Source organism: Phyllostomus hastatus, unplaced genomic scaffold, assembly GCF_019186645.2.
Source record: "Phyllostomus hastatus isolate PE091 unplaced genomic scaffold, TTU_PhHast_1.1 phas_contig_948, whole genome shotgun sequence".
NCBI classification, from domain to species: Eukaryota; Metazoa; Chordata; class Mammalia; order Chiroptera; family Phyllostomidae; genus Phyllostomus; species Phyllostomus hastatus.
The window spans coordinates 3,670,737-3,694,910 of record NW_025333993.1 but is presented as its reverse complement, the minus strand read 5'-3'; the positions used below and the strand labels follow the sequence as shown (position 1 = coordinate 3,694,910).

The following is a 24,174-nucleotide window of genomic DNA, read 5'->3' as shown; positions in this document are numbered from 1 at the left end:
CCTTTGAGTTCATCAAATATTTTTTTATGATTTCATTTTATCTTCTTTGATGGCTCATTAAGTTTAACTGTCTTACTGTTTGTATTCAACACCATTAACTGACCAAGCCTACCTTCAAGGGACACTGTACTCCTTCAAATTTAGTAGAAGAGCCTTATGACAGCCTGCCTTCATGTCTCCCCTCCCAGCCCTCGTGCTATTTTTGTCATGAGTTTTAACTTGACCTATACCATGAACCCCACGATACCTTGCTATTTTTGTTCAACAGTCAAATAGCCTTTAAATAGGCTTGAGTAACTGAAAAAGTGCAGTAGTAGTTCCCATTTCTGGTGCAGATTCCTCTGTGTAGATGAAGGTCGCCATTCATCGCCGTTTTCCTTCCATTGGAGGGAATTTAGCATTTCCCTGGCGGTGACGGGTTTGTTCACCCTTGGTGCGCCTGAAAATGCCTTTCTTTCCGCTCCATTTTTAGAAGGTGTATTCAGCCCTTTGAAAGTGTGGCTCCACTATCTCCTCACTGGCATGACTTCTGGTGGGAAATCGGCTGAAATCTCTGCCGCTCCGTACACAACACGCCGTTCTCCGGCTGCTTCGAACGTTTTCTCGGTATCGCTGGCCTTGAGCAGTTGGACTAGATTGATGTCGTTGACTTTATGTTTCTTATTCATTGAGTTTCTCGGATCTTCGGGTTCGTAGTTTTCATCAGGTCTGGGAAATTTTTATCTATTATTTCTTTGATTTTTTTCCCCCTTTCTTCCTCACTCTGTTTGGTAGCCTGAATAACCTGTGTATGAGGCCAGTGGACACTGTCCATCTTTGATGCCACAGGACCTGCAAGTCATGCCACCGTTCTCTTGATTCTGCTTTCTCCAGAAGCTCCAGCACCGCCTGTGCAGGCAGTACGAGGAGAAGGTGCGGCCCTGCATCGACCTCATCGACTCCCTGCGGGCCCTGGGCGTGGAGCAGGACCTGGCCCTGCCCGCCATCGCCGTCATCGGGGACCAGAGCTCGGGCAAGAGCTCCGTGCTGGAGGCGCTGTCCGGCGTCGCCCTCCCCAGGGGCAGCGGTGAGTAGGCGCCTTCCCTGTCCGTCAGCCCCGGCTCCCGTCACACACAAGCACAGGCTGGGGGCTTAGGCAACAGAAACTTGCAGAATCTCCCAGTTCCGGAAGCTGGCAGCTCAAGATCAAGGTGTCAACAGGCTTCGTTCCTCCCGAGGCCGCTCTCCTTGTGCAGATGACTGTCTTCTGCGTCCTCCGGTGGCCTTTTCTCTGTGTGCGCACGTGGGCGGTGTCTCTTTCTCTTTTCTATAAGCATGCCAGTCATAGTGGTTAGGGCCCCACCCTTTTCCCTTCTTTGACCTTAATCACCTCTTCGAAAGAGGGCCCTCTCTCCAAATACAGTCACATTGGAGGCTGACGTTTCAACATGTAGATTTTGAGTGGGACCCAGTTAGGTCCTTAGCACTCACTCCCAACTCATCTTCGTGTAACCTGCCGTTTGTGGAAGGTCTCCAGTCAATGCACATGGGTCCCCAGCCCAGAGTTCTGTGCGTCGTTCCTGAGCCCCTCCCAAGAGCAGACCCTCCCTCTGTCTGGGAGGGAAAGGTTGGTGTTCTGGTCAGTGGTGCTGTTTGAGCTCCAAGGCCAAGGCTATCGGCGAGGGCTCAGAGGACGCGGCAGACCTGAGATGGGTCTTGACGTGCTCTGGAGGTGGATGATGGGTGAGATCTGGGAGGAGATTCCAGTAAGGAGGCCTAGGGGGAGCAGTGTGCTTTCCTGACGGGAGCTGCGTATGCACTGGGGGCCGACGGAGGCTGTTTGCACCCGTTGCTGTCTCCTCCCCGAGCTGCTGGCTCAGGAAAACGCTGGGACGTCGTGAGGAACTTAAAATGGTGGCCTTCATGCATTCGGGAGCCAAAATCACCACGTGTGCCCATTCGAAGTGCACATTCCCGAGGCCACCCCAGGCATTAGGCACGCTCTGATGAGATGAATGTTTGCAGTATATGTACATAGTCCCCCAGATTGCACAGGACTTTGAGATCCGCTGGTACATAGTCCCCCAGATTGCACAGGACTTTGAGATCCGCTGGTCTAAGGCCACCACGTAGGACGTTTAAGAGCAGAGCATGGAACTGATGTGCCCGTGGTCCCCTAGGTATTGTGACAAGATGCCCCCTGGTGCTGAAACTGAAAAAACTTAAGAGTCAAGAGAAGTGGACAGGCAAGATCAGCTACATGGACATCGAGATTAACCTTTCCTCGCCTTCAGAGGTAGAGAAGGAAATCAGCAAGTGTGAGTACCTGTGTTCACTCCTCCTCACCTGATTAGGTGTCAGGGAAGACCATGTGATGTGGGTGGGGTCTGCCTGTGGTTCTCTCCTTCCTGGGCCTGCCTTGCACCCTTGGGAACCAGCCCTCCCTCCCTCTCTCCGGCCCTCTCTCCCTCCAGTACATCAGGCCCCAGCTCCCTTGTGTTTTCTCTGCTTTTCCCTTGTTAAGACCAGTGCCTGGGGACAGAATCAGACCTCAGGAATATATATTGCTTTGTATGTGAGTTAGGTGAATAACTTACAAAGAATCTAAAAATAATATGAGTTTTAACATTTAAAGCTCGTCTCCAAATATTGAGTCTTTTTTGTTTTTAATTCAAGGGCTTCTCCATTCCAGAGACCTGATGGAGAGGAATCGGGGTGGGCCTTTTTCTCCAGGCTCGGAATAGATGTGTTTACAGAATCCCCATGTCCACTAATCTGTGGCAGGTCTCAGTAACCATAAACCACAGAGATCCCTTTGATCAACTGGAAACCTCCAAAGGGAGAAATCACACTTGAAGTTGATCTAGACAGAGGAGCGACACCGTCAGTTGCTGCTGAGTGTCACTGAAATGGATAGATAATTTTCCTTTTTGGTTCTCATTTCTCCCTAGTGTGTCACATGATTTTCAGTCATTTGGGGAAGGTACCCAAGTGGCTGGTAGGTGTTGCTTTCAGTGGATTTGCTATAATGAGTAACTTTCATCCTAAGTGCTAGGTTTCTCTTTTTTTTTTTTCCTCCTCTTTAGCCCAGAATGTCATGGCCGGGGAAGGTGTGGGGATCAGTCACGAGCTCATCAGTCTGGAAGTCAGCTCCCCGCACGTCCCAGATCTGACCCTCATAGATCTTCCCGGCATCACCAGGGTGGCTGTGGGCAATCAGCCACCTGACATCGAGTATCAGGTGACATCTCAGGCTCCATCCTGACCTTGGACTCTGGGGGGAAGGGCGGCTGCATTCGATTAGAACAACAGTGCTTCCAGGGCTGAGGGTGAGGGGTGGATGTAAGGAGGGGCGGGTGGGGAATCTGGAGCATATGACGGTTACAATGTTCTCCACCCAGTCCAGTGGAGGCTTCTCTGGAGAGAGTGAGGCAAAACTGGAGATATGTTTTATACGTTTTGTGTTTCGTACAGTGACTCATTTTTGGCTCGAGTCACATTTTGTGGCAAATCTAAACTGGCATGTATTGGGGAAGGTCTTACGTGGGAAGACAGAGGATTAGAAACAATATAATGATGTTTCCGTATCGATGGCTCTCATCCTGTGGGCCAATGATTTAGGGAAGAGTCAATTCCTGTGGCATCTTGCTTTTCATTGTCCTCATCAGATTGGAGGTTTTAGAAGATGGTTAATGAGTGAAAACCTTGGTTTTTCCTGACCTCAGAGTTCCTTCTGCCACAAAGAACTCAGTTCTTCATAACTCCGGCTCAGGAAGTGCCACCCGGCTTGTGCCGTGGGCTCATTTTGGGTGGGAGGGAAATACCCCTGGGATTCCAAGTCCCCAGGGGTACTAAAGCAAGTTCAAGGTTAGCACCCATCTTAACTCTCACATCCTCTCATATTTTTTTACAGATTAAGAGGCTCATCAAGAAGTACATCCAGAGGCAAGAGACCATCAACCTGGTGGTGGTCCCCTGCAACGTGGACATCGCCACCACAGAGGCGCTGAGCATGGCTCAGGAGGTGGACCCCGAGGGAGACAGGACCATAGGTGAGAAGAGGGAAGAACCCGAAAATGCTAGGTGGTCTGACTTGGGAAATGCGTCCCTTGAATCCAAGTGCACATCTGTGGGCACACGCGCAGGGTGGAGGGTCTCCCCGAGCAGACGAGAGCTGCTAAGATGTCCAGTTTGCTGCCCACTGAGACTAGACGACGCGGGGCCGATGGACCCTTGTTGGCCCTTGTTGGCTCATAGCGCTTGTCTACCTGCCTATAAAAGCAGGTGAGCTCAGGGGGTGGGTCCGAAACAGAAAATCATTACGTCAGTTCACGGATCTGAGGTGGAAGAAAAGGAAGGACATTGTGACACATGCCACAACATGGATAGCTTTGAAGACATTTTGCGAAGTGAAATAAGCCAGATACAAAAGGACAAATACCACATCTATTAGGTCCCTAGAGGGGTCAGGTTCACAGAGGCAGAGAGTAGAATGGTGGATGCCAGGGGCAGATTGGCAGGGGGGAAATGGGGAGTTAGTGTTTGAGGGGGACAGAGTATCAGGTGGGGAAGATGGAAAGTTCCGTACCTGATGTCTGGGTTCCACAGGCCCTATTGCCTGCCCTCCAGCCAGGTTGGAGGTCCTGACACTCTTCTCCCCCAGCGGAGTGAGCTGTCCACTTCTCACGCCCATGAAGCTGTGAGTGTCCTCTAATTGAAAAGCTCTGGTTCACAGGAATCCTGACAAAGCCCGACCTGGTGGACAAAGGCACGGAAGACAAGATAGTAGACGTGGTGCGAAACCTCGTCTTCCACCTGAAGAAGGGCTACATGATTGTCAAGTGCCGGGGTCAACAGGACATCCAGGACAAGATGAGCCTGGCCAACGCTCTGTGTAAGGAGAAGGCCTTCTTCGAGGAACACCCACAGTACAGGTACAGCAGGCTCTGTGTCCCCAAGGTCCCATCCAGGGAAAACTGCTGCTCTCTGAAAGCAGGTAACTGGGGTGTGTGTGTGTGAGTGTGTTTGTTCCTTGACAATGACCATGGGGTTTGCCTGGAAGAGTACTGGAGGAATTCACATGCATGGTAAAAAAAAATAACTTAAAAAAAATCAAATTTAACGAGTGAACTTGTTACAGTGACTTAAATAGTATGGTGCTGGAGCCAGGATAAAAACGTAAATACAATAGAATCGGAAAAGAGTAGAAAACCTAGAAATAGACCCAAATGCATGCATGTGATAAATGATCAATGTGGCATTTCAAACCCATGGGCTGTGTCAGTGTGATTATTCATCGGTGGCATGGAATTTTTTTTTAATATTTAGGGGAAAAATAAAATCCTGTCCTTACTTAACACATTACAGCAAAGTCAACACCCATTGAAGCTTAGAGTTTAGAATCCCAAGGTAAAGCTCTTTCTAACCCTAATGGCAAAGGCAATTTTTTTGTTAAAAAAAAAAAAGGCAGGGGGAACACTGGTAAATTGGTTAGACTGAAAATACTGAGGAGATGCACAGTTGGCGGGAAAGGTGGAGCCTGGCTCCTCCCCTGCAGCCGGGAGCCTGCTGGCACCGTGTCTTCAAGGCCCTTTGGTGGGTACCGGGCCGGGAGGATGCCACTGAAAAAGTGCTTTCAGGGTGCTGAGGCCCCTGTGCGCACGCATGGGTAGCAGGTGGAGCCCCATGCACGGCGTTGACATCGTTATAGTCGGTTCTCCCGGAAGCCCGTGGAGAGGCCTTGTTCAGGCTTGACCCGTGTGGAAGCAGACCCCTGCCCACCACTGTGCACAGCGGCGCTATTCACAAAAGCCAGAAGGTACAGCAACGCCCGTGTCCATCGGCGGATAAACCAGATGTGGTCTATCCGTCTGCCGGAACATCAGCCTTGAACAGGAAGGGTGTTCCGACACCTGCTGCAGCGTGGGTGAACACTGAGGACATTATACGGAGTGGAGTGAGCGGGTCACAGAGAGACAGCACTGTGTGATCTCTGTAAGGCCCCTGGAATGGTCCTGTTCACAGAGACAGAGGACAGAAGGGTGGGTGGGGGTCAGTGTTCCATGGGGACAGAGTCCCAGTTTGGGAAAATGGGAAGTTCTGGAGATGGATGGCGGGGATGCTTGCGCAACAATGTGATCAGGCTCGATACCCCTGCACCAGGCACTTCACAACAGTTAAAATGGTAAATCCCATGTGACGGGTACTGTCCGATCACTAGACAGACAAGTGGGCAGGTGTGGAGAGGGAAACTCAGGTTTGCGTGGAATCTCACAACACAGCCTGCCCAGGGTGTCCCGGCCTTTTACTCTAAAGAGTGCTTTACAGCGCCAAAGCCCCATTGTAACGCACACTGGGCATGCAGGTCTGCGGAGGGCGGGCGAGAACAGGGGTGGGCTTCCTTCCGCCAGGTGGCTTTGGTATGCTTCCGCTCTCGTCTCGGGGCGGGGGAGGGGGGGGAAGGGCGTGTCCCCGGCACAGGGTACCTCTACACACCTAGGCCAATATGAGTCAACGTATTTTCATGAAGCCCTATACCAACATGCATTATATATCTATTTTTATATTGGGTTGGCCAAAAAGTTGGATTAATTTTTTCCATAAAAGACGCATTTGTTATTTTCACCAATAACTTCACTGATTCGGATATTTTGAGTATGCCAGCTCTCTTCTGCTATTAGCTTCTAGTGGATAGAGGCCAAGGGGTGCTGCTAAACATCTTCCAGTGCGTGAGACAGCGCCACAGCAAAGAATTATTTGGGCAACATTTCCGTATTACCAAGAAACTTCACAAACCACTTTGGACACAATCAATCAGTCACGGCACCTTCTCCACACACTGCACAAAAATTCATCGGTTTTGATGTTTTTTTTAAATGCATGCCGATATGACAGCTGTCACCATACAGTTGAACAAAATTGTGTCAAGCGAAGTTAAAGATGACTAAGCGCTGTTAGAACCATCGTACGGGAAAACCCAACGAACATTTGGCCCAGCCAGTACCTGTCCTACACACAGGAGGGTGTGTGTGTGTGTGTGTGTGTGTGTGTGATGAAAACTTCTAATAGGTGACTGTATTTTTGTAAAGACGCACTTGATATATCAGCTGGAAGGGGATGTTCTATGCCATGTTTGAATGATTCAAATCTACCAAAATGCCATAGTTCTGTATGGTCCAATTCTGATCACCGGTGGGGCTCCAGCTGCAGGACATTCCGCCTCGGGGGGAGTCGGCGGGGCCGCTGTGGCCTCCCCAGCAGCACAAAGCAGACCGGCGTCCTGCGGCTGCACGGGGACGGACGTGCACTTTGTCTCTTCCCGCAGGGAGCTCCTCAAGGAGGGAAAAGCCACGGTGCCCTGCCTGGCAGAGCGACTGACCACGGAGCTCATCGAACACATCTGTGTAAGCGTGTGGAGAGCTGGCCGTTCCCTGGGCAGATTCCTACCGACACACAGCGGGACCGTGGGGACGGTGGGATGCCAGTGCACACAGGCAGTTCCCGAGGGGCTTTGTGCGGCCCCAGGCCCCGGCGCAGTGGGTCTGGAGTGCAGCCTGGAGTCCTCCATGTCTGGAGAGGGCCCGGGTCGTGTGGGGGTGCTTGTCAGAGACCACACATTAAGTGGGGTGCTGATAGACTGGACCCACTTGGCCAAACTAGAAATCAGAATCTTCTCAGCATTGCACTCACTCTTCCTTTCTCATCACCGACCACTACGCTCCTGCCTTGGTAATTGTGATGGTCGTATTTCGCATCTTAAACTTTTCTGGTTCTCTTCCAATCTGTCTGGACAGTCTCTTCTTGTTCCCACTTGCAGTCCTTTTAAAATATGTCTTTGCACATACTTCCATTGTATCTTGACCTTCACGAGTCCAGTATCAGAATCCCAGTGTGCTGGGTGTTGCTGGTCATCGCCCACATTGACCTGGGCTGGACTTTGGACTGTGGGCCTGTCTCTCTCGGAACGTGGCCTGTGGATATTTGTGGAAGCAAATATGCACTGTGCACTCAAATGAGGTATCTTCAGAAAGAGGCAGCGTTTGCTTCTCCAGACGCCTGGAGGGGCTCCCGGCTTGAACCGCTTTAGCTTTTCAGCTTGAGGTTTGGGGGGACCATTCCGCGAGTGTGAATTTGGGCGGCAAACCAGTTTGAGGGCTGGCTTCTCTGTGGAGATTCTCTCCCCCCACACCCGACATGTCTCCAGGGTTCCAGTGTTGCATGCAGCCTCCCGGGGGCAGGCTGGTAGGTAGGGTTGTGGCTCCCTTACAGTGAGAACCCAGCTGTCGGGGTCCCGGCTCTGTGTAGAGAGAAGGTGCTCACTCATGAGATTCCTACCTAGAGCAAGCCCATGGGCGTCACTGAGTCCATTCCTCTGAACGCGGAGCTCAAGTTTGCTCCCCTACAAATGCCCTTGAGGCCAAACCTGGCTTTCCTCTTGCATTCCTGAGTGCTCCCTGTCACCTGGCTGTGGCTTCCAAGTGTCTGTTAGGTCCCTGCCAGCTGACTGGCACGTTGAAAGGGGTGCTTGTGCCAGAAGAGCCGGTGTTTTTTAGATGTTTGCCGCGGGAGGCGGAGCCAGCACATGCAACCAACCGTGTCATTAGGGTCCGAAGTCCCTGATGACTTTTCACCTCTAAACAACATACAAGTTGCTGCATCTCAAATTGTTGCAACTGCCACTTTTTTCAGGACCCGCTAGGCACATGGCTCTCTCTAACCTCCCTGCAGAGTTCGTGTTAGTGGGTCAGGCAAGGAATGGCTCGTTGCGCTGCTTTCACGGGGCCTGGGATCCCTCCGCGCAGAGCGGTCTTCTCGACATGGCTCTGCAGCTCTCGGCCTGGGAGCAGGACAGCGGGCAGGCCTGGTGGGGGGGGGGGCGGCGGCTAACAGGGCCCTCCCTCCTTCTGGCAAGTCTTTCTAGAGGAAGCCAGGAGGTCAAATGCACTGCTCACCTGCCTTGCACCTTCAGAAGGAAGCCTGGGACCTTCTTTTTCATTCCCTGTTCACATTGATGTATTTCCAAGATCTTGTCTCTCTGTCTTCTTCAGAAATCTCTGCCCCAGCTAGAAAACCAAATAAAGGAGAAGCAGGAGAAAGTCACAGAGGATTTACAGAAGTGTGGGACGGACATCCCGGAAGAGGAAGGTGAAAAAATGATCTTTCTGATCGAAGTGAGTATTGCTGGTGGCGTCACGTCGGGGGACCGTGTGTGAGATGTGCTCAAGGGGCCGGGCGCCCCAGGCACTTCTTTCTCCTTCTGCCCACTGTGTGGCAGAAAGGCGCCGGGGCCGATGGGCAGAAGGCAGGGTGGGGTGGGGTGTAGCGGGCGGACGGTCCCATTGCCCTTTGACACTTCATCATGAGACTCCCCCGAGACCCTGCAGGCGGTCAGTGGAGCGTGGGGTGGCCTGGTGGCCGAGCCTCTCCTTTTCCATCACCGCACAGTGGCCCAGAGGCAGCAAAGAATGACCCACCCACCCTCAGCACACACACATGACCTCCTATCCCTCTCAACGCCTGCGTTTGCAATAGCTCCACTTATATCTCTTCTTTGCAGAAAATCAAAGCATTTAATGAGGACATCCGCACTTTAATAGACGGGGAGGAATTCGTGGAAGAGGGCAACACTCGGATGTTCAACAAAATCCGGAATGAGTTTTGCCAATGGAGCCAAAAGGTTCATTCCAGTTTCAACAAGAGTGAGTGCAAGGGGCCACTGCCACCCTGGCACATGGGGCTGAAGTGGGGGGCTGGGAAGGCGGGGGTGCAGTTGGCAAGGGCGGTGGGCATGAGGCGTTAGTGATGCAGAGCCACGCTTGCTCTGTTCCACAGCGCGGGCCCCGAGCCAGCGAGCATCTATGTCAGAGGACCTCGGTAGAGGCTTCTAGAAGAAGGCAGTGGGTCTTCGTGGTCTGTGTGTCACGCTCTCTGCGTGGCAAATGGTGAAATGACCCAGATGGATCTTGACTAACGGGCCGAGGTCTTGAAGTGGGACCTGTATCTTAGTGCACTTTGTAGCCACAGCAATAAAAAAAAGGGGGGGCCACCCTTACATCATTAAATCCTCAAGGGTCTGAAAAAGGTAGAACATGTGGTCTGAAATTTACTTTTTAACACTTCAAGGAACCTAGAGGAAATCCTGTGTTGGCCAATGAGAAGGCTGTAGCAGCCGAAAGAAATAGTCTGGTAATTGCGCTTTGATTCAGGCAAAATGGTGGGGTTCCATCATTTATTTCAGCTGGGCAGAGCCCCGGCTAGACTGTGCTCGGCTTTGAGTGACATACGTGGGAAAACATATCGTACAATTACATTTTTTTCCACAACTCTGGGCCACACGTTGGAGTCCATCTGTTCCCTGGCAGAGGGGGCCGGAGGGCGGGACAGGATGGGGAACCGTGCGCCTGATGGAGAACGCCAGGGGGGGCTCGTGTCTGGGGCGGTCCCTCGCCAGCCACAGAGCAGAGGGTTGAACCCCTGCCGTGCGCATTCTCACGCGAGGAAAAGACCCTTTTCACCCGTTTCGAGGAGGAGCACAGAGCTCGATTCTGGCCAACCCCTCGTGGGCTGCTCCACCGGCATGGTCCGTGGGACGGCACCAGTGTTTATGGTGTGTGGCCTGTGAGGAAAGAGCTCCTTTTTTTTTTTTTTAATGCTAAATTTCTCCTAGCCAAGTATCAGTTACAAATCACTGGACAGCCACCAGCAGGAGAATTTGGACCCCTGACTCACCCCCTCTACAAAAAGTAACTCAGAATGGGTCAGGAACTAAAACGCAAGAGCTAAAACTATAAAACTCAGGAGGACACAGGGCTAAATCTTCGTGATCTGGGCGTGGTCCAGGGCAATGGTTTGTTAGGTAGGATGCCTGAAGCATGAGCAACAAAGGAAAAAGTAGACAAATTGGACTTCCTCAAAATTAAAGTTTTGTGTGTGTGTTTTCAGGTAACCCACAGAATGGGAGGAGATAGTTGCAAATCATAGATCTGATGGGTTTCTCGTGCCCAGTCTGTATCAAGAACACAAAGACAAAGGATCTGATTTAAAGACGGACAAAGGGTTGGAATGGGCATTTCTCCAAAAATAAGACATGCAGGTGGTCAGTAAGCACGTGAAAAGAAGCTCAGTATCATTAGCCATGGGAGAGACGTAAGCCCAGCCCAGCATGAGATCCCCCCTCACAGGTATGGGGATGGCTGTCATCAGAAAGACAGACGAGGGGGCCCTGCAAGAGTGTGGAGGGAGGAGAACACGCCTACACTGCTGGAGGAAACGCGGGCCGTGTAACCGCTCTGAGAAACATTGTGGCAGTTCCTCACAAAGCCCGGGGGCCAGCAGCTATATATATATATATATATATATATATATATATATATATATATATATATATCCCCACTATATGCATATATATACGCAAGAGAATGAAAACATGTTGGAGCAAAATTTGTATATGCATCGTCTGGGCAGACATTTCAAGAGCCACAAAAACAGGAACAACTCGAATGTCCACCAGCTGATGATTGGATAAAGAAAAACAGGGCCTATGCATGGGTGTTGGTCTGCTAGGGTTGCTGTAGCAAAGCACCGGAGGCTGGCTGTCTTATTCAGCAACAGAAGTTTCTTGCCTTCCAATGCTGGGGGTTAGAAGGTCAAGACCGAGGTGTGGTCAGGGCTAGTTCCTCCCGAGGCCTCTCTCCTCGGTGTGCAGCCCGCTGTCCTCTCCCTGTAACACCGTAGCCCTGTGCAATGGAATGTCACCGGGCCGCGGAAAGGCGTGACGCCCTCACACAGGCCACGGCAGGCACGGAGGAAGCTTGGGGACTCGTGCTAAGGGAGAGAAGCGAGGCACCAGAAAGCCACGCGTTGCCGGCGGGGTTCTGTTCATGGGACGGGTGCAGAGTAGGCAGACCCACAGAGGCAGAAAGGGGATCTGTGGTTTGCAGGGGCTGAGGGCGGAGGGAGGTGGGGAGGGCCTGCCGGCGAGGACAGGGTTCTGGGGACGATGGGAATTTCGGAGGACTAGAGCGAGGCAGTGATCGCACGGCTGTGAGTATACTAAAAGCCTGTGAATTGTGCACTCAAATTGGGTGCATTTTATAACATAGGAACTGTAGTTCACTTTACATTTTTTTTAAGATTTTTTAAAAGATTTGATTTATTTTTAAAGAGGGAAGGGAGGGAGATAGAGAGACATCAATGTGCGGTTGCTGGGGGTCATGGCCTGCAACCCAGGCGTGTGCCCTGACTGGGAATGAAACCTGCGACACTAATTTTTTTAAGATTTTATTTATTTATTTTTCAGAGAGGGAAGGGAGGGAGAGAGAGAGAGAGAGAGACATCAATGTGTGGTCACTGGGGGTCATGGCCTGCAACCCAGGCATGTACCCTGGCTGGGAATCGAACCTGTGACACTACATTTTTTTTTTTTGATGAGACAATATCTCCTGGCCACGAAAGGGTACCCAGGCTGCCATCCCTGGTGAGTGCTTCAAAAAGAGAGCCCAGGGCCCTGCCGAATACTCTCCCCTGGGCGGGGGGGCGGGGGGGGGCGGTGTTCTCCGCAATCCAGTGCGTTGAGAGGAAAAAGAATTTCAAAAGTAGAAAGAACACGTGAAGTGGTTTGTATCTAGTAAACAGTGATACCGGATCGCATTAATGGGAGGTCATGGGCCCAGGTCCTAGGTCATCCCCTTTGACCTGTAAATACTTCCCACTCAGGGGAAGCACACAAAGAAGTGACGTGTGGCAGATTCCAGATGGTGTTCATGGTCAATCCTACTGTAAAACAAATTTCAAAAATTTTTTTAGAGAGAGGGGAGGGGAGGGGAGGGAGAGACACACTGGTGCGAGAGAGAAACATCGACCCGTTGCCTTCCACACGTGCCTGACGGGGGACCGAACCTGAAACCCAGGCAGGTGTGCCGACCCAGGAGTCGAACTGGCGTCCTCTGGGTTGGCGGGGCGATGTCCAACCAACTGAGCCACCGTGGCGGGGGCCCGTCCTACTTTCTAAAGGAACTGCAGGTCCCAATATTCTATTACGATACAATGGCTTTGGTGAAAACCAAACTGGATGTGTGACATTCCATACTCAAGTACCTTTTTTTCAGAATTTGTCTGCATTCACCGCTTTCTGGCATTTCATCCTGTCTCTGTCCTTGCCATCTCCAGGTGAGCGAGGAAACGGATGTGGAGCTCTGTTTCTTTGTTGCAACCCCTGATGGTTTTCGATTTGCAAATCAGCTTTGACTTTTTCCCTTGCTCCTCTGTGCTTTCAGAAAGTCCAGAAGGGTATGATTGTGTTTAAAAAAAAAAAAAACATGCCATATTATTTTTGTAAAATAACTCCGACCTCTTCTGTCTGATGCTAGGTTATCAGAAAACTGTGAAGAAGATCATGGAGTTTGAAAACCGGCACCGTGGCAGAGAGCTGCCGGGATTCGTGAATTACAAGACATTTGAGAACCTTGTAAGAGAGCAACTTAAAACCCTGGAGGAGCCAGCTCTGGACATGCTGCACAACGTAACCAGTGAGTCCTTGCTTCCTCTTTGAGGACAGCGTCAGCCTTCTGAGCCTCCTCTGGGGTGTCTTCCAGTACCAAGAACCTGTTGACCTAAAAGTGAAACGCCAACGTGACAGGCAACGTTATTTTATTTGAGTTCCAAACAGAAGAATCGCTATTCTGGAAACACTGATTCAAGCGGGAGCCCCGATCGTGTTCTGATTGGGAGGCAAAGGCCAGGGGTACTGAGGAGAAACAAGGGGGGACAGCTACATCCGTAGAAGGAAGGCGTTGCTGTCAGGGCAGATAATGTAATACAACGTAGTGGTGCTAATTCGAAACAATGTTTTCTAATTTCCAGGGCTGTCATCATCCTATCTGCTTGCTTGTTATCCTTGCAAACAGTCCTTGAGGACACAATGTTGCCTTAGGCCCAGTCCCAAGGTTATTTTGCCTGTTGTAACATTCCAAAGTTTGAGGCGTAAGACGTGGGAGGCAGTTTCTCCACTTTAAAGTGGCTCCGTTTATAGGGTTTTTGTTCCAAACCCAACCAGCTCTCTAATTCCCTGGACATCAACTGGGCATTCCACAATTCAGTTCAGTTCTGGCACTAACTCCCCCGGGGTCAGCACAGAACCCACAGCCTGAGGGCTCGCTTCCCCAAGACTGCCCCACTTCTGGCGGCAGCCACCGGTCCTCTGCAAGTCGGACTTCCTGGAGTCTCCCCAGGGTCAGTAATTTGCTGGAACACGGGACCCAGGACCACCCTTTACTTACCTTGACTGACTTGTTGTAAAGGATTGATCACAAAGCAAGCAAATGGAACAGGTGCCTAGAGCAAGGCCCAGAGGTATCCCAAGTCCAGAGCCCATGGACTAGGAGGCCACCGCCCTCTTGGCATGGATTTGTGTCACTGACCTAAACGCTCTCTGAGCCCTGTCATGTGGCAGTGTTGATGGCAGTACGATCAGGGATCTCGTAGGCAGAAGCAGTTGTTAACTCAGTCTTCCTCCCTCCTGCCTGCCTGTCTCCCCCGAGGCTGGGGAGGGGAGGAAGAAGGCCGGACTGAAAAGTTCCAGGCTTCTGATCAACGCTTGCTCTTCCTGGCCTCCAGTTTCCACCCTGAAGAGGTGCCGGGCCACCCCGAGTCCCCTCTTCAGAACGAGAGATGCTCTTACCCCCGCAGGAAACCCCAAGGGATCTAGCAACTCCGTGCCAGGAACCAGGGGCAAAAACCAAACACGTATTTCTTAGGACGCAACACCTCCACTCTGTTCCCCTGCTGTGGCCGCCTTGCAGTCTCAGCACACTCTGCCTGTTTGAAATCTCCGAGTGTTTGGGGTCTTCTCTGGGTGGTCTTACCTTTGTCACGTGTAGATGGGACGCTGTCCGCAGCCCGTGAGGACAAATGCAGTGTGTATGGTGCCGACTGCCCTCTTTTTCCCCTGCTTTGCTCCTTGGCTTCTGGGGCGTCACCAGATCTCCTCTCTCCGTCCACTCCTCGGCGGACACTGCCCCACGCAGGCTCCAACAGCCTCGCTTTAGCAATAAGTAACAATCCTTCGTGGGTTACTGGGGGATGGCCTCATAACGGCTCCTTTTAAAAAATAGTTACTTATGTTTGGAGAGAGGGGAAGGGAGGGAGACAGGGAGAAACATCCATGTGGGAGAGAAGCATCCATGGGTTGCCCCTCGTATGCCCCCCCAAGGGGGGTCCGAGGCCGCAACCCAGGCCTGTCCCCTGACTGGGAATAGAACTGGTGACCTTTCCATCTGGGGGGGTGACGCCCCAAGCAACTGAGGCACACCAGTCAGGGCCTCGTGACGGCTCATTAGACCATGTGTTTCTAATAAAGGTTTACCTTTCGGCTCAATAATTCTATGCCAAAATCTGACACGGTCTTGTGCCAGCCAGCTGTGCTGTCTTTATCCATTCCTGAAGAAATTACGCAGTGCTAAGAGCCTTATAGCCATAGAAGTAACTTCAAAACATATATATATATATATATATATGTGTGTGTGTGTGTGTAAACTTCTTTTTTAGAAAGATAAGCTGTGAAGTCAGTCAAAGATTTTCAAGCATAAAGACACTGTACGTCATCTCAGGATAAAATTCTGCGAGAAAGTCGCACGGAAATACAGTTTTTGAAAATAAAAATAATGTAAATTTTCTGATTCCAGGGCTTTTTCCTGTATTTCTTTTCAAATAGATAATGTCGACATGTCGATCCCATTGATAAATTTGAAACCGTGACGTAGTAAGGTTTCACTACAAAATATTGATACATTTATAACTTTCCAGAAATTCTCTTCTTGGCAACTATTTGTACTCGGGATGAAAACTTTGCCTGTCACCTGAGTATGCCAGGGGACATTTGGGCTTTAAAATTCTTCTAGGGAGTTCTTGAGCCAAAAAAAAAAAAGTATGCCTCTCTCCGGGAGGGGAGCGGTGCAGGTGGGGGCGGGGGGCGGGGCGTGGGGCGTGGATGGAGGGCGGGGCGTTTCTTCCCCGCCAGTTTCTTCCTCTTTGTGCAACTTGCAAGGATGATGAATGATTCTACAGACTCTGTTTTTTTTTGTCTTTCTTTCATCAGAAATAGTCCACGATGCCTTCACAAATGTCACCAAGAAAAATTATGAGGAATATTTCAACTTCCTCAAAGTCTGCAAGGTAAAACCGACCGTTGTTTATTTTTTAAAAAATAATGATAATTAATCCTGACACGAGAAAATAGATTTCTTGGATTAAGAGCATTGCAATTTTATTATATGTTTTGAGAATCAAATCGTGAAGCTTATTGGTGGATCTTACTAACGATATGACCAGGGAAGTCTGATTAAAAGCAAAGACTCAGAGAGAGAGAGACAGAGACAGACCTGTGGTGTCTCTTTTTATGAAGGCACTAACCCCATTAATTGTGAGGACTCCATTCTCGGGACCTAGGCCTACCAAAGCCTCCCAACCCCCCGATACCGCATTTTGCTGTGTATCACGTGTGCCCGTGGTTTTGTGCACATCATACACAGGATTACTGTACCCATGGTATGTAATCCATATACCCATGCGTCATGCACATCCTTATTTTTCCCTCAAAAATGTGGGCTAAAAAGTGTGCGTTGTACATGACAGAATATGGCGCCATCACATTGGAATTGGGCGTCTAATATATGGCTTTGGGGGAACACACACACTCAGTCCCTAGCACCACGCACGCACACACACACACACAGATGGGCGGGCCAGCTCTGCCCCGCACACGCTGGAGGTCCAGGGCCGGCCCCCGGAGGCTGCCTGCACCTCCAGCGCCCCGTCTGCAAATCGCCGGCGCGAGTGGCTTCCTTAGGAGGCTGTGAGGCCACGCCTGGCACCGTGGCACTCAGTGAGGCCCGTGGGGGTGGGGTTCGGATGTTTTCTGCGTGGAAGAGCTCCCTGAGTTTCCGGGCAGCCCGTTTCTCTGAATCCCCTAAACCAAAAAACACAAAGAGAGAGACGTGGACTGACTCACTCAAATCCGCCCTTCCTCGAACCCCAGCGAGCCAGCTCCCTGCTGGAGACACACGCCTCCTCGGGGGGGAAAGCCCGTGAAAGGCTGGAAGGAGCTGGCCCGCGCAGGCCCTGAGACACAGCCCTGCGGGTTCCCAGGCTCTGGGGACCAGGGGTCTGGCCGCACGAGTGGCCCAGCCTCTCCGGGCGGTTCTGGCCGTCCGTGGGGTGGAGACCCTGTCTCAGATAAGCCAGGGTGGGGCGTGGAAGGCCGCCCCCTGAGCAGTGTGCCGCTTCAGTCCGAGGTGGAGAACCTGCGGACTCTCCGTGGACTTGGCATAGGGCCCGTTTCCCCGGGACGCGGTGGTTCATCTCTCGAGGGAAGGGTGGTTGTGTTTCTCGTGTGTGTCAGGCCAAAATCGAAGACATTAAGGTGAAACAAGAAGAAGAGGCCGAGAAGTGCATCCGACTTCAGTTCCAGATGGAGCAGATCATCTACTGCCAAGACCACGAGTATCGGACTTGGTTGGGGAAGATCAGAGAGAAGGAATTGGAAGAAGAAAAGATGAAATCCTCCGGTTCCGGTGCGCCTTCCCAAAAGAAGTCTTCCCAAAGCTTCCTCGAGGAGATCCACCAACACCTGTGGGCCTACCACCAGGTGAGTCTGCGCGTGCCTCAGAAGGTGGTTTTGGTCTCATTTCCCGTCTTACGGTCTCTTTAAGGTGCCCGCTGGCCGGCTCTGTCTCTCAGCCCTTTGTTACGCTCCGTGGAAACCACTCACCTTAGATGATGACAGAGCGCTGTGGCTTAGAGCCAGCCGCTCACGTCTGCTGTTGATTGGCTGGCTGGCCCAGGCCAAGTTCCTTAACCTCTCCGAGCCTCAGCTTTCTTCTCCGTACAAGGGTCTCCCCTCACAGGCTTCTAGTGACCGTGCAGTGGGGTGCGTGCGCGGACGCCCCTTAGCGAGGCGGTGGGTGACGAGGGCGGCCCGCCACGTGGAAGCTCCACATGGAGATGCGTGCTTTGGTGGCTACTCCGTATTTGCAGTCCTAGGAAGGGTCATCTGATTCACACCCGGGAAGGCTGCACAGCTCAGCTGAGCACACCTCAGTGAGAACCACTCTGATATGGAAAACTCCGGTCAGGTAAAGCCGGTATAGGAATCTCTTGCTTCACCCAGTGTGTCCATCCTTCCACTCTTTGTGTGCCGAAGGCAGTGCTTCTCAAGCTTGACCTCCTGGCGTCTTGTTGAAATGCAGGGGTGGGCCGCAGGTCTGCGGTGGGGCCGAGATGCTGCGCCTGTAGTGGGCTCCCAGGGGAGTGCGGTGCTGCAGGAGAGAGACCACACCCCGAGGCTCTGAGCCGCGAGGCTGAGTCCCAGGGGTCGAACTGCGTTTCCCACAAGCCCCGGCAGGGGGCGCACTTGGGAGCGGAGCCCGTGGAAGCCAGGGCAGAAGGACACGGTGCGCCTCGGCCTCTCCTACAGCCAAGCTTACCTCCTGTCCTCTCTCGCCTGCCTCGGAGAACCTGCGAGGGGAGGTAATGCGCGCGCACAATGCGACGACGAGAGTGAGGGACGGCGCTAAGTGGGTCTCCCACCGCCGTGTCCCCCCCCTCCCGGAGGCGGCAGAAGCAGGCCTCCAGTGTCTCTAGCTCCCCTGCGGGACAGCTGACGTGTGTGTGCAACCCGTGCACGTATGCAGACTGTTTTCACACCGAGGTTAGCAGCGTGTGCCGATCCGCCTCTTGCTTCCTTGGCTGTTCCCTGGAGAGCGTTCCACCTCAGTTCGCGGGGAGACGCCCTGTTCTTCCACGGCGGCTGAGTCTCCCGTCCTACGGAGGTAGTGGCCTACCGAGCCGTTTCCCCATTAACAGACGTCGTTTCGTTTCCAGCCTTTGGCTGGCACAGGGGCGTTGCAGTGAAGAGTCTCGTTTGCATATCACGTGTCCGGAGGAAGAAGGAGGTTCCTGGTGTGTTAGTCAGGGTTGCGCCTCGGAAACGGAGCCAGTAAGACACACCTGCAGATGAAGAAGTGCATTTTGAGGCCCTGGCTCACGGATTGTGGGGGCTGGCTGGACGAGGTGGGAAAGGCAGGCTGGAGATTCTCGGGCAGGAGCTCAAGTTGCTGTCTGCCGGCAGGATTTCTTGCTATTTTGCTCATAAGGCCTTCAGTGGATTGGATGAGGCCCACCCACCTTATCGAGGCTAACCTCCTTTATTAAAGCCATCCGACTGTAGATGGTAAGCATACCTACAGAACGCCTCGGTGGGTGTTTGATCGGACGCCTGGGCACTGTCGTCTGGCCGAGCTGATGCGTGAAAGTGACCATCACAGCTGGGGTGAGGAGAGCACCTGCTTTATGTTGATGAGTGCCACCTGTGGAAGGCCTAGTTCCTCCCACACTTGCCAGCTTAGTCTTTCCTGAAACTGTTGGGTGTTTCGGACAGTAGGATAGGTGAGCAATGGCATCTCATTGTCGTTTTCATTTGCATCTCTCTTGTTGCGACGAGATACTCTTATTTCTGCCTCCTGTTCCGTGAACTGTCCCTCCCGTCGGAGCTTTTCTTTCTTTTTTTTTCAAGACGATTCATGTTTAAAACTTTTTATTTATTTTTAGAGAGAGGAGAAGGGTGGGAGAAAGAGAGGGAGAGAAACACCGATCGGCTGCTTCTTGTGCGAGCCCTGGCTGGGACCAAACCCGCACGTGGGCTCAGGCACGTGCTCTGAGTGGGGATCAAACTGGCGACCTTGCTCTTTGCGGGCCGATGCTCAACCCCACTGAGCCGCACGGGGCCAGGGCTAGCCAGGGCTCTTTCTACAGGGCGGGGTTAGCCCCTGGAGGGCCGTGATGCAAACCCTGTGTGAGTTCGTCATTTGCCCTCTGACTTGGTTTATGTGGTTTCAGACCGTGCTGAAGTTTTCTAGATTTGCGGGTGGGATTTCAGAGTCGTCTCTTTGGGGGCTTCTGTGCCCTCTGTCCTACTATGAAAGGACTTTGTCTCTCTGAGTGCTATAAAAAGTAATTTTCTTCAAGTAACGCATTTCAACTCCCATATTTAGACCTTCGATCCCTGTGGAATTGTTAGGTGCCAGGAAGGAGACTCGCTCCAGGTGGCTAATAGCTGTCCCAGTACCGTCACTGAAGAGTCTCTCCTGTCCCCACTGGTGGGCAATACACCCGTTCACACTCTCTCCCTGTGTATGTCGGTCTTTTTCCAGATCCTGAATTCTGCTCTCTCTGTTTGCTATTCATGAGTCAGCATCGACATGATACATCAGTAGGTCTTTAGACAATGTGCAATTCTCCAGTCCAGTAAGGGATCCCCGTGCCCTCCATTTCTTTTTCATATTCTGTGGTCAAATGTGCATCACATAAAATCTACCGTTCGAACCGTTTCAGTGGTTCAGTGGCATTCAGCCCACTCACACGGCTGCGCAGCCAGCCAGCCACCACGCCCGCCCACCTCCTGACTCCCCCATCTTCCCACACTGCAACTTCGTTCCCGTTAGGCACGAACTCCCCATCCCTCTCCCCCGCCACCCTACTTTCTGAGTCCACGAATTTTCCTGTCAGGGACCCCCTAGGACATTAGTCCTCTGGAGTCCGGCTCACTTCACTCAGCATCGCGTTCTCAAGGTTCCCGCCCGTGCCGGCATGTGTCAGCAGTCCCTCCCTTCTCACATAGCGTCCCGGTCCGTGGTCCGGACGGCCCATGTTCGTCTCCACACTCCGTGCCCATCGCGCCGGCCCGGCCTGGCGCCGCTCCGCACGGTGCCGCCGAGGACGTGGGCGTGCGGCGGGCGGCGCTCGCCCCTCTGTGCAGGTTGCCCTGCTGTTCTTGTTTGCTTCGGCTTTGATGTAAATTGTAGAGTGGACTCGGCCTGCTCCTTCTGGAAAGACGAGTGTTTGCATCCTCACCAGGGTGACACTCACTTTGTAGGTCTGCAGAGCGAGAGTGGATGCCTTCTTCACAATCGGAACTCTTCCCGTCCGAGACCTTCGCGGGTCTTTCCATTCCTAAGGGCTCAGACGTGTGGAGCTTCCTCCTTGTGCAGACTGTGCCCGTTTCTGCAGTTTCTTCCTGCGTGTGTTCTCAGCTCTGTCCTTCTCGAGAATGAGTCTTCCCTTCCACTCTTCCTCCGGTTGCTGTTGGGAGAGGTACTTGCCATCACTCTCCCCCTCCCGTTGTCCGTAGTAGCAGCAGCTTGGAGTTTTCCCAGTGAACGCTCAGCCCCCTGCAGTTGGTGGGAGCTGGCCATTCCCTCCCCTTTCCACTCCTGAACCTCCAGCTTCCTTTTCTTGCCTTCTCGGGACCCTTTAGTGCAGCTTGAAACAGCAGTGAAACCAATAGGCGGCCTTGTCTTGCCACCAGTTTGAACGGGAATGCCAGCCACTCTTCCCCATTAAGTGTGATTCTCACCGGCTCAGATCAAGCTGTGGGCAGGGCTGTGTTCCCTCTTGAGGCCCTCGCTGTATCTTTGCCTGGTCCATCTTCTAGAGGTGCCCTAGCTCCTTGGCTCATGGCCCCTCTTCTATCTCCACAGCCAAAATGTAGGCATCTCTCCTGTTCTATAGTCACACGCCCCTCTGACTCTCCTGTCTGCCTCCCTCCTTTGTATCAGATCCACCAGATAATCCAGAATCAGACGATCCCTGTCTTGCTGTCAACTGATTAGCAATATTCCACCCACCCGCAGCCTCCCTTCCCCTTTGCAGTGAGAGTTAATGCATTCGCAGAGTCCGTGACAGGCACATTTGGAGCCATTGTTATCTCCAGTACGTGCATCATTAAATGGCGTGGACTTCCCTGGGTCAGCAATGTGCATGGTGTCCTTGTGGGCATGGGGGAGAGGTCCAAAGGAGCTGGTTTTCACCACTTAAAAATGTCTTCCCATCTACCAAAGAGAGTTTCGTGCGAACACGGCCCATCTGTGAGAGTCTCTGTGTGGCAGCAACTTGGTGCCAGCCAGGGGGAGCTTCTACCTCCAGCCTTGCTCCCCAGTTAGACCCCCTTCAGGAATCTGACACATGCTACTCCCTTTCCACCCGTCCTCCGCCCCCTCCTCCCAGGGGCTCTGCCCGATGGCCACTGTTCTTATTACATGTGGGTCAGGGCTTGTATGGCACCTATCTCCTGCTTCCACCCAAACTTTGATGTTTGGGATGATCTCCAGGAGAATGAGGAAACGACTCTGGCAGCCATATTGGTACCGGAAGGCTCAAAAGATACTTCAGGTGCCTGACTTTGTCATCCAGATATTAACCACCCCTTTCGGCTTGTGTCTGTTCTCCAACATCAGACTTCAATGCCTGCGGCCCCCAGGGTCCCTCCGAAATGCCTCCTGTCAGCCTGTCCCTTCTCTTCTTTCCTCTGTTTCAGTTTGGGAACAGGCCACCCTCCTGGCTTATTTTCCTTCTAGAACATGTAGCATATGTGCCCTGTCCACCTTGCTGGACAGGAATTTAACCCTCTGGATTAAATTCCCTGAGTGCTTATTCCATACCTGGTGACTTTCTAAACCTTTATCGTTTAGCTCATTGAACTTTTTTAATCATCCCATGAGGCCCAGAGCTAATATTTTATAGAAAAGTCAACTGAGGCACAGAGAGGTCACAGTGCTTGCTACGTGCGAGTATGTATTAGCTTCCTGAGAGAACACGGGTCTTGGGGAAGAGAACGTTTTCACTGACAGGTGGGACTGGGGGGCGGGGGAGAGAAGGAAGGGTTGAAACGGCCATTCAACCTGCACAGAACTCACAGGGCTCCTTTCTGTGACTTTGGATAGCTTAGCCTCTGTTCTAAATAATCTCAGTGTTGATTTTTTTTAAGTCATAAAAAGTCTTTTGGGCAGAGTTGTAAATAATTTGAAAGTGTACTTTTGGACTCTGTCCATTTACCTTTTTGGAGCGTGTTTTACCCTCTTCTGTCAGCAATAATCCTTTAATCATAAGGACAAGCCAGTGGGAGTTGAGCTTGCCCTTGAGTCCGGGCTGGTGCCCTCTGCCCTCTGGGGTGGGGGTAGGGGGGCGGTCCCCTGCTGCCCTGAGGACAGGGGATTGAAACCTGCCAGGTCCAGGCCCCTCCTGGTGCTCATGTGGTGAAGAGGGAGTCTCTCCTTTCCAAATGCCCCCTCAGCCCCTCTGGGAACTGTTCCTTCCAGGAGGCCAGCAAACACCTGTCCAGCCAGATCCCCCTGATCATCCAGTTCTTCATGCTCCGGTCGTTCGGCCAGAAGCTGAACAACGCCATGCTGCAACTGCTGCAGGACAGAGAGAACTACGACTTGCTCCTCACAGAGCGCAGTGACACCAGCGACAAGAGGAAGTTCTTGAAGGAGCAGCTTGGACGGCTGACAAAGGCTCGGCGCGAGTTATCCAAATTCCCCGGTTAAGTTGAGCTCCATCCCGCCCGCGTGTCTGTGACTCCTCTCCCCGAGAGCTACACCTTTGCTAGTCACCCACGACCTCCTAGGAGGCTGTGATGAGCCACTCAGTCTCTCGCATGATACTCAAGGGCCCGCCCTCACGAAGGATGTAGTTTAGGTTGGGTGGATGCTGTCTGTCGTCTTCCCAGGCACTCTCCGTGTCTGCGTCAGAGACCCCGGCACCTGCGAGCTCCGTAGAAGGGCTATCTCCTGCTTCTTTTCCACAACCTCTCACTCACGCGATGTTTTGGGACCATTAGTACCATGTGTATGCATGCTGTAGGAGTCACACCCCATCCATCTGTATTAAACGCTTTCTAACAGACATTTCTCTGATGCCTTTTTTATTGTGGGGGGAGGTGGGGGAAAGCTGAAAATGACATTAGGTAGGAACCCCAGGGAGCAGATGCTGCCCCCGGTGGCTGGCCAGGGTCGGGACAAGGGATTTGAGTAAAAGATGGCGGTCTGGTTACTCGCCACAGTCTGAAGGGAGAGGAGGGATGGAGGTAAACAGCGCGAAGCAAGCAGCATCGCTTGTTTGTCGTGTGCACTGATCAAGCTTCCAACTGGTAAACCCCTGGGCACCTACTCAGAGTCAAAGACAAATGCCCGAGTCCGGAGGAGAGATGGCCTGGCAGGCAGACACTCCGGCAGGGGGTGGTCTGGGAGGCAGAGGCAGTGGAATGCTCAGCACAATTATGCTGCAGGAGCTCAGTGGTTGTGACTCCTGGTCTGGTGAGGGCGGGGACACTCGCAGATACCCAGCCACAGCCCAGGGAGGACC

The 24,174-nt window shown here is 52.3% G+C and overlaps 1 protein-coding gene across 3 annotated transcripts in view; it reads left to right on the top strand.

Moving 5' to 3' along the window:
• Window positions 1-23,715, top strand: part of MX1 (MX dynamin like GTPase 1) — a 31,202-nt gene extending 7,487 nt beyond the window's left edge. For all 3 annotated transcript variants that reach the window (XM_045852476.1, XM_045852477.1, XM_045852478.1), the window contains exons 4-15: window positions 874-1,066; window positions 2,160-2,297; window positions 3,066-3,220; window positions 3,893-4,031; window positions 4,715-4,913; window positions 7,304-7,382; window positions 9,027-9,149; window positions 9,536-9,677; window positions 13,347-13,505; window positions 16,073-16,149; window positions 17,375-17,620; window positions 23,127-23,715. In XM_045852476.1, coding sequence (XP_045708432.1) covers window positions 874-1,066; window positions 2,160-2,297; window positions 3,066-3,220; window positions 3,893-4,031; window positions 4,715-4,913; window positions 7,304-7,382; window positions 9,027-9,149; window positions 9,536-9,677; window positions 13,347-13,505; window positions 16,073-16,149; window positions 17,375-17,620; window positions 23,127-23,357 — 1,881 coding nt within the window. In that variant the 3' untranslated portion in view covers window positions 23,358-23,715. The remainder of the gene's footprint in view (window positions 1-873; window positions 1,067-2,159; window positions 2,298-3,065; window positions 3,221-3,892; window positions 4,032-4,714; window positions 4,914-7,303; window positions 7,383-9,026; window positions 9,150-9,535; window positions 9,678-13,346; window positions 13,506-16,072; window positions 16,150-17,374; window positions 17,621-23,126) is intronic.
• The last annotated feature ends 459 nt before the right edge of the window (window positions 23,716-24,174 follow it).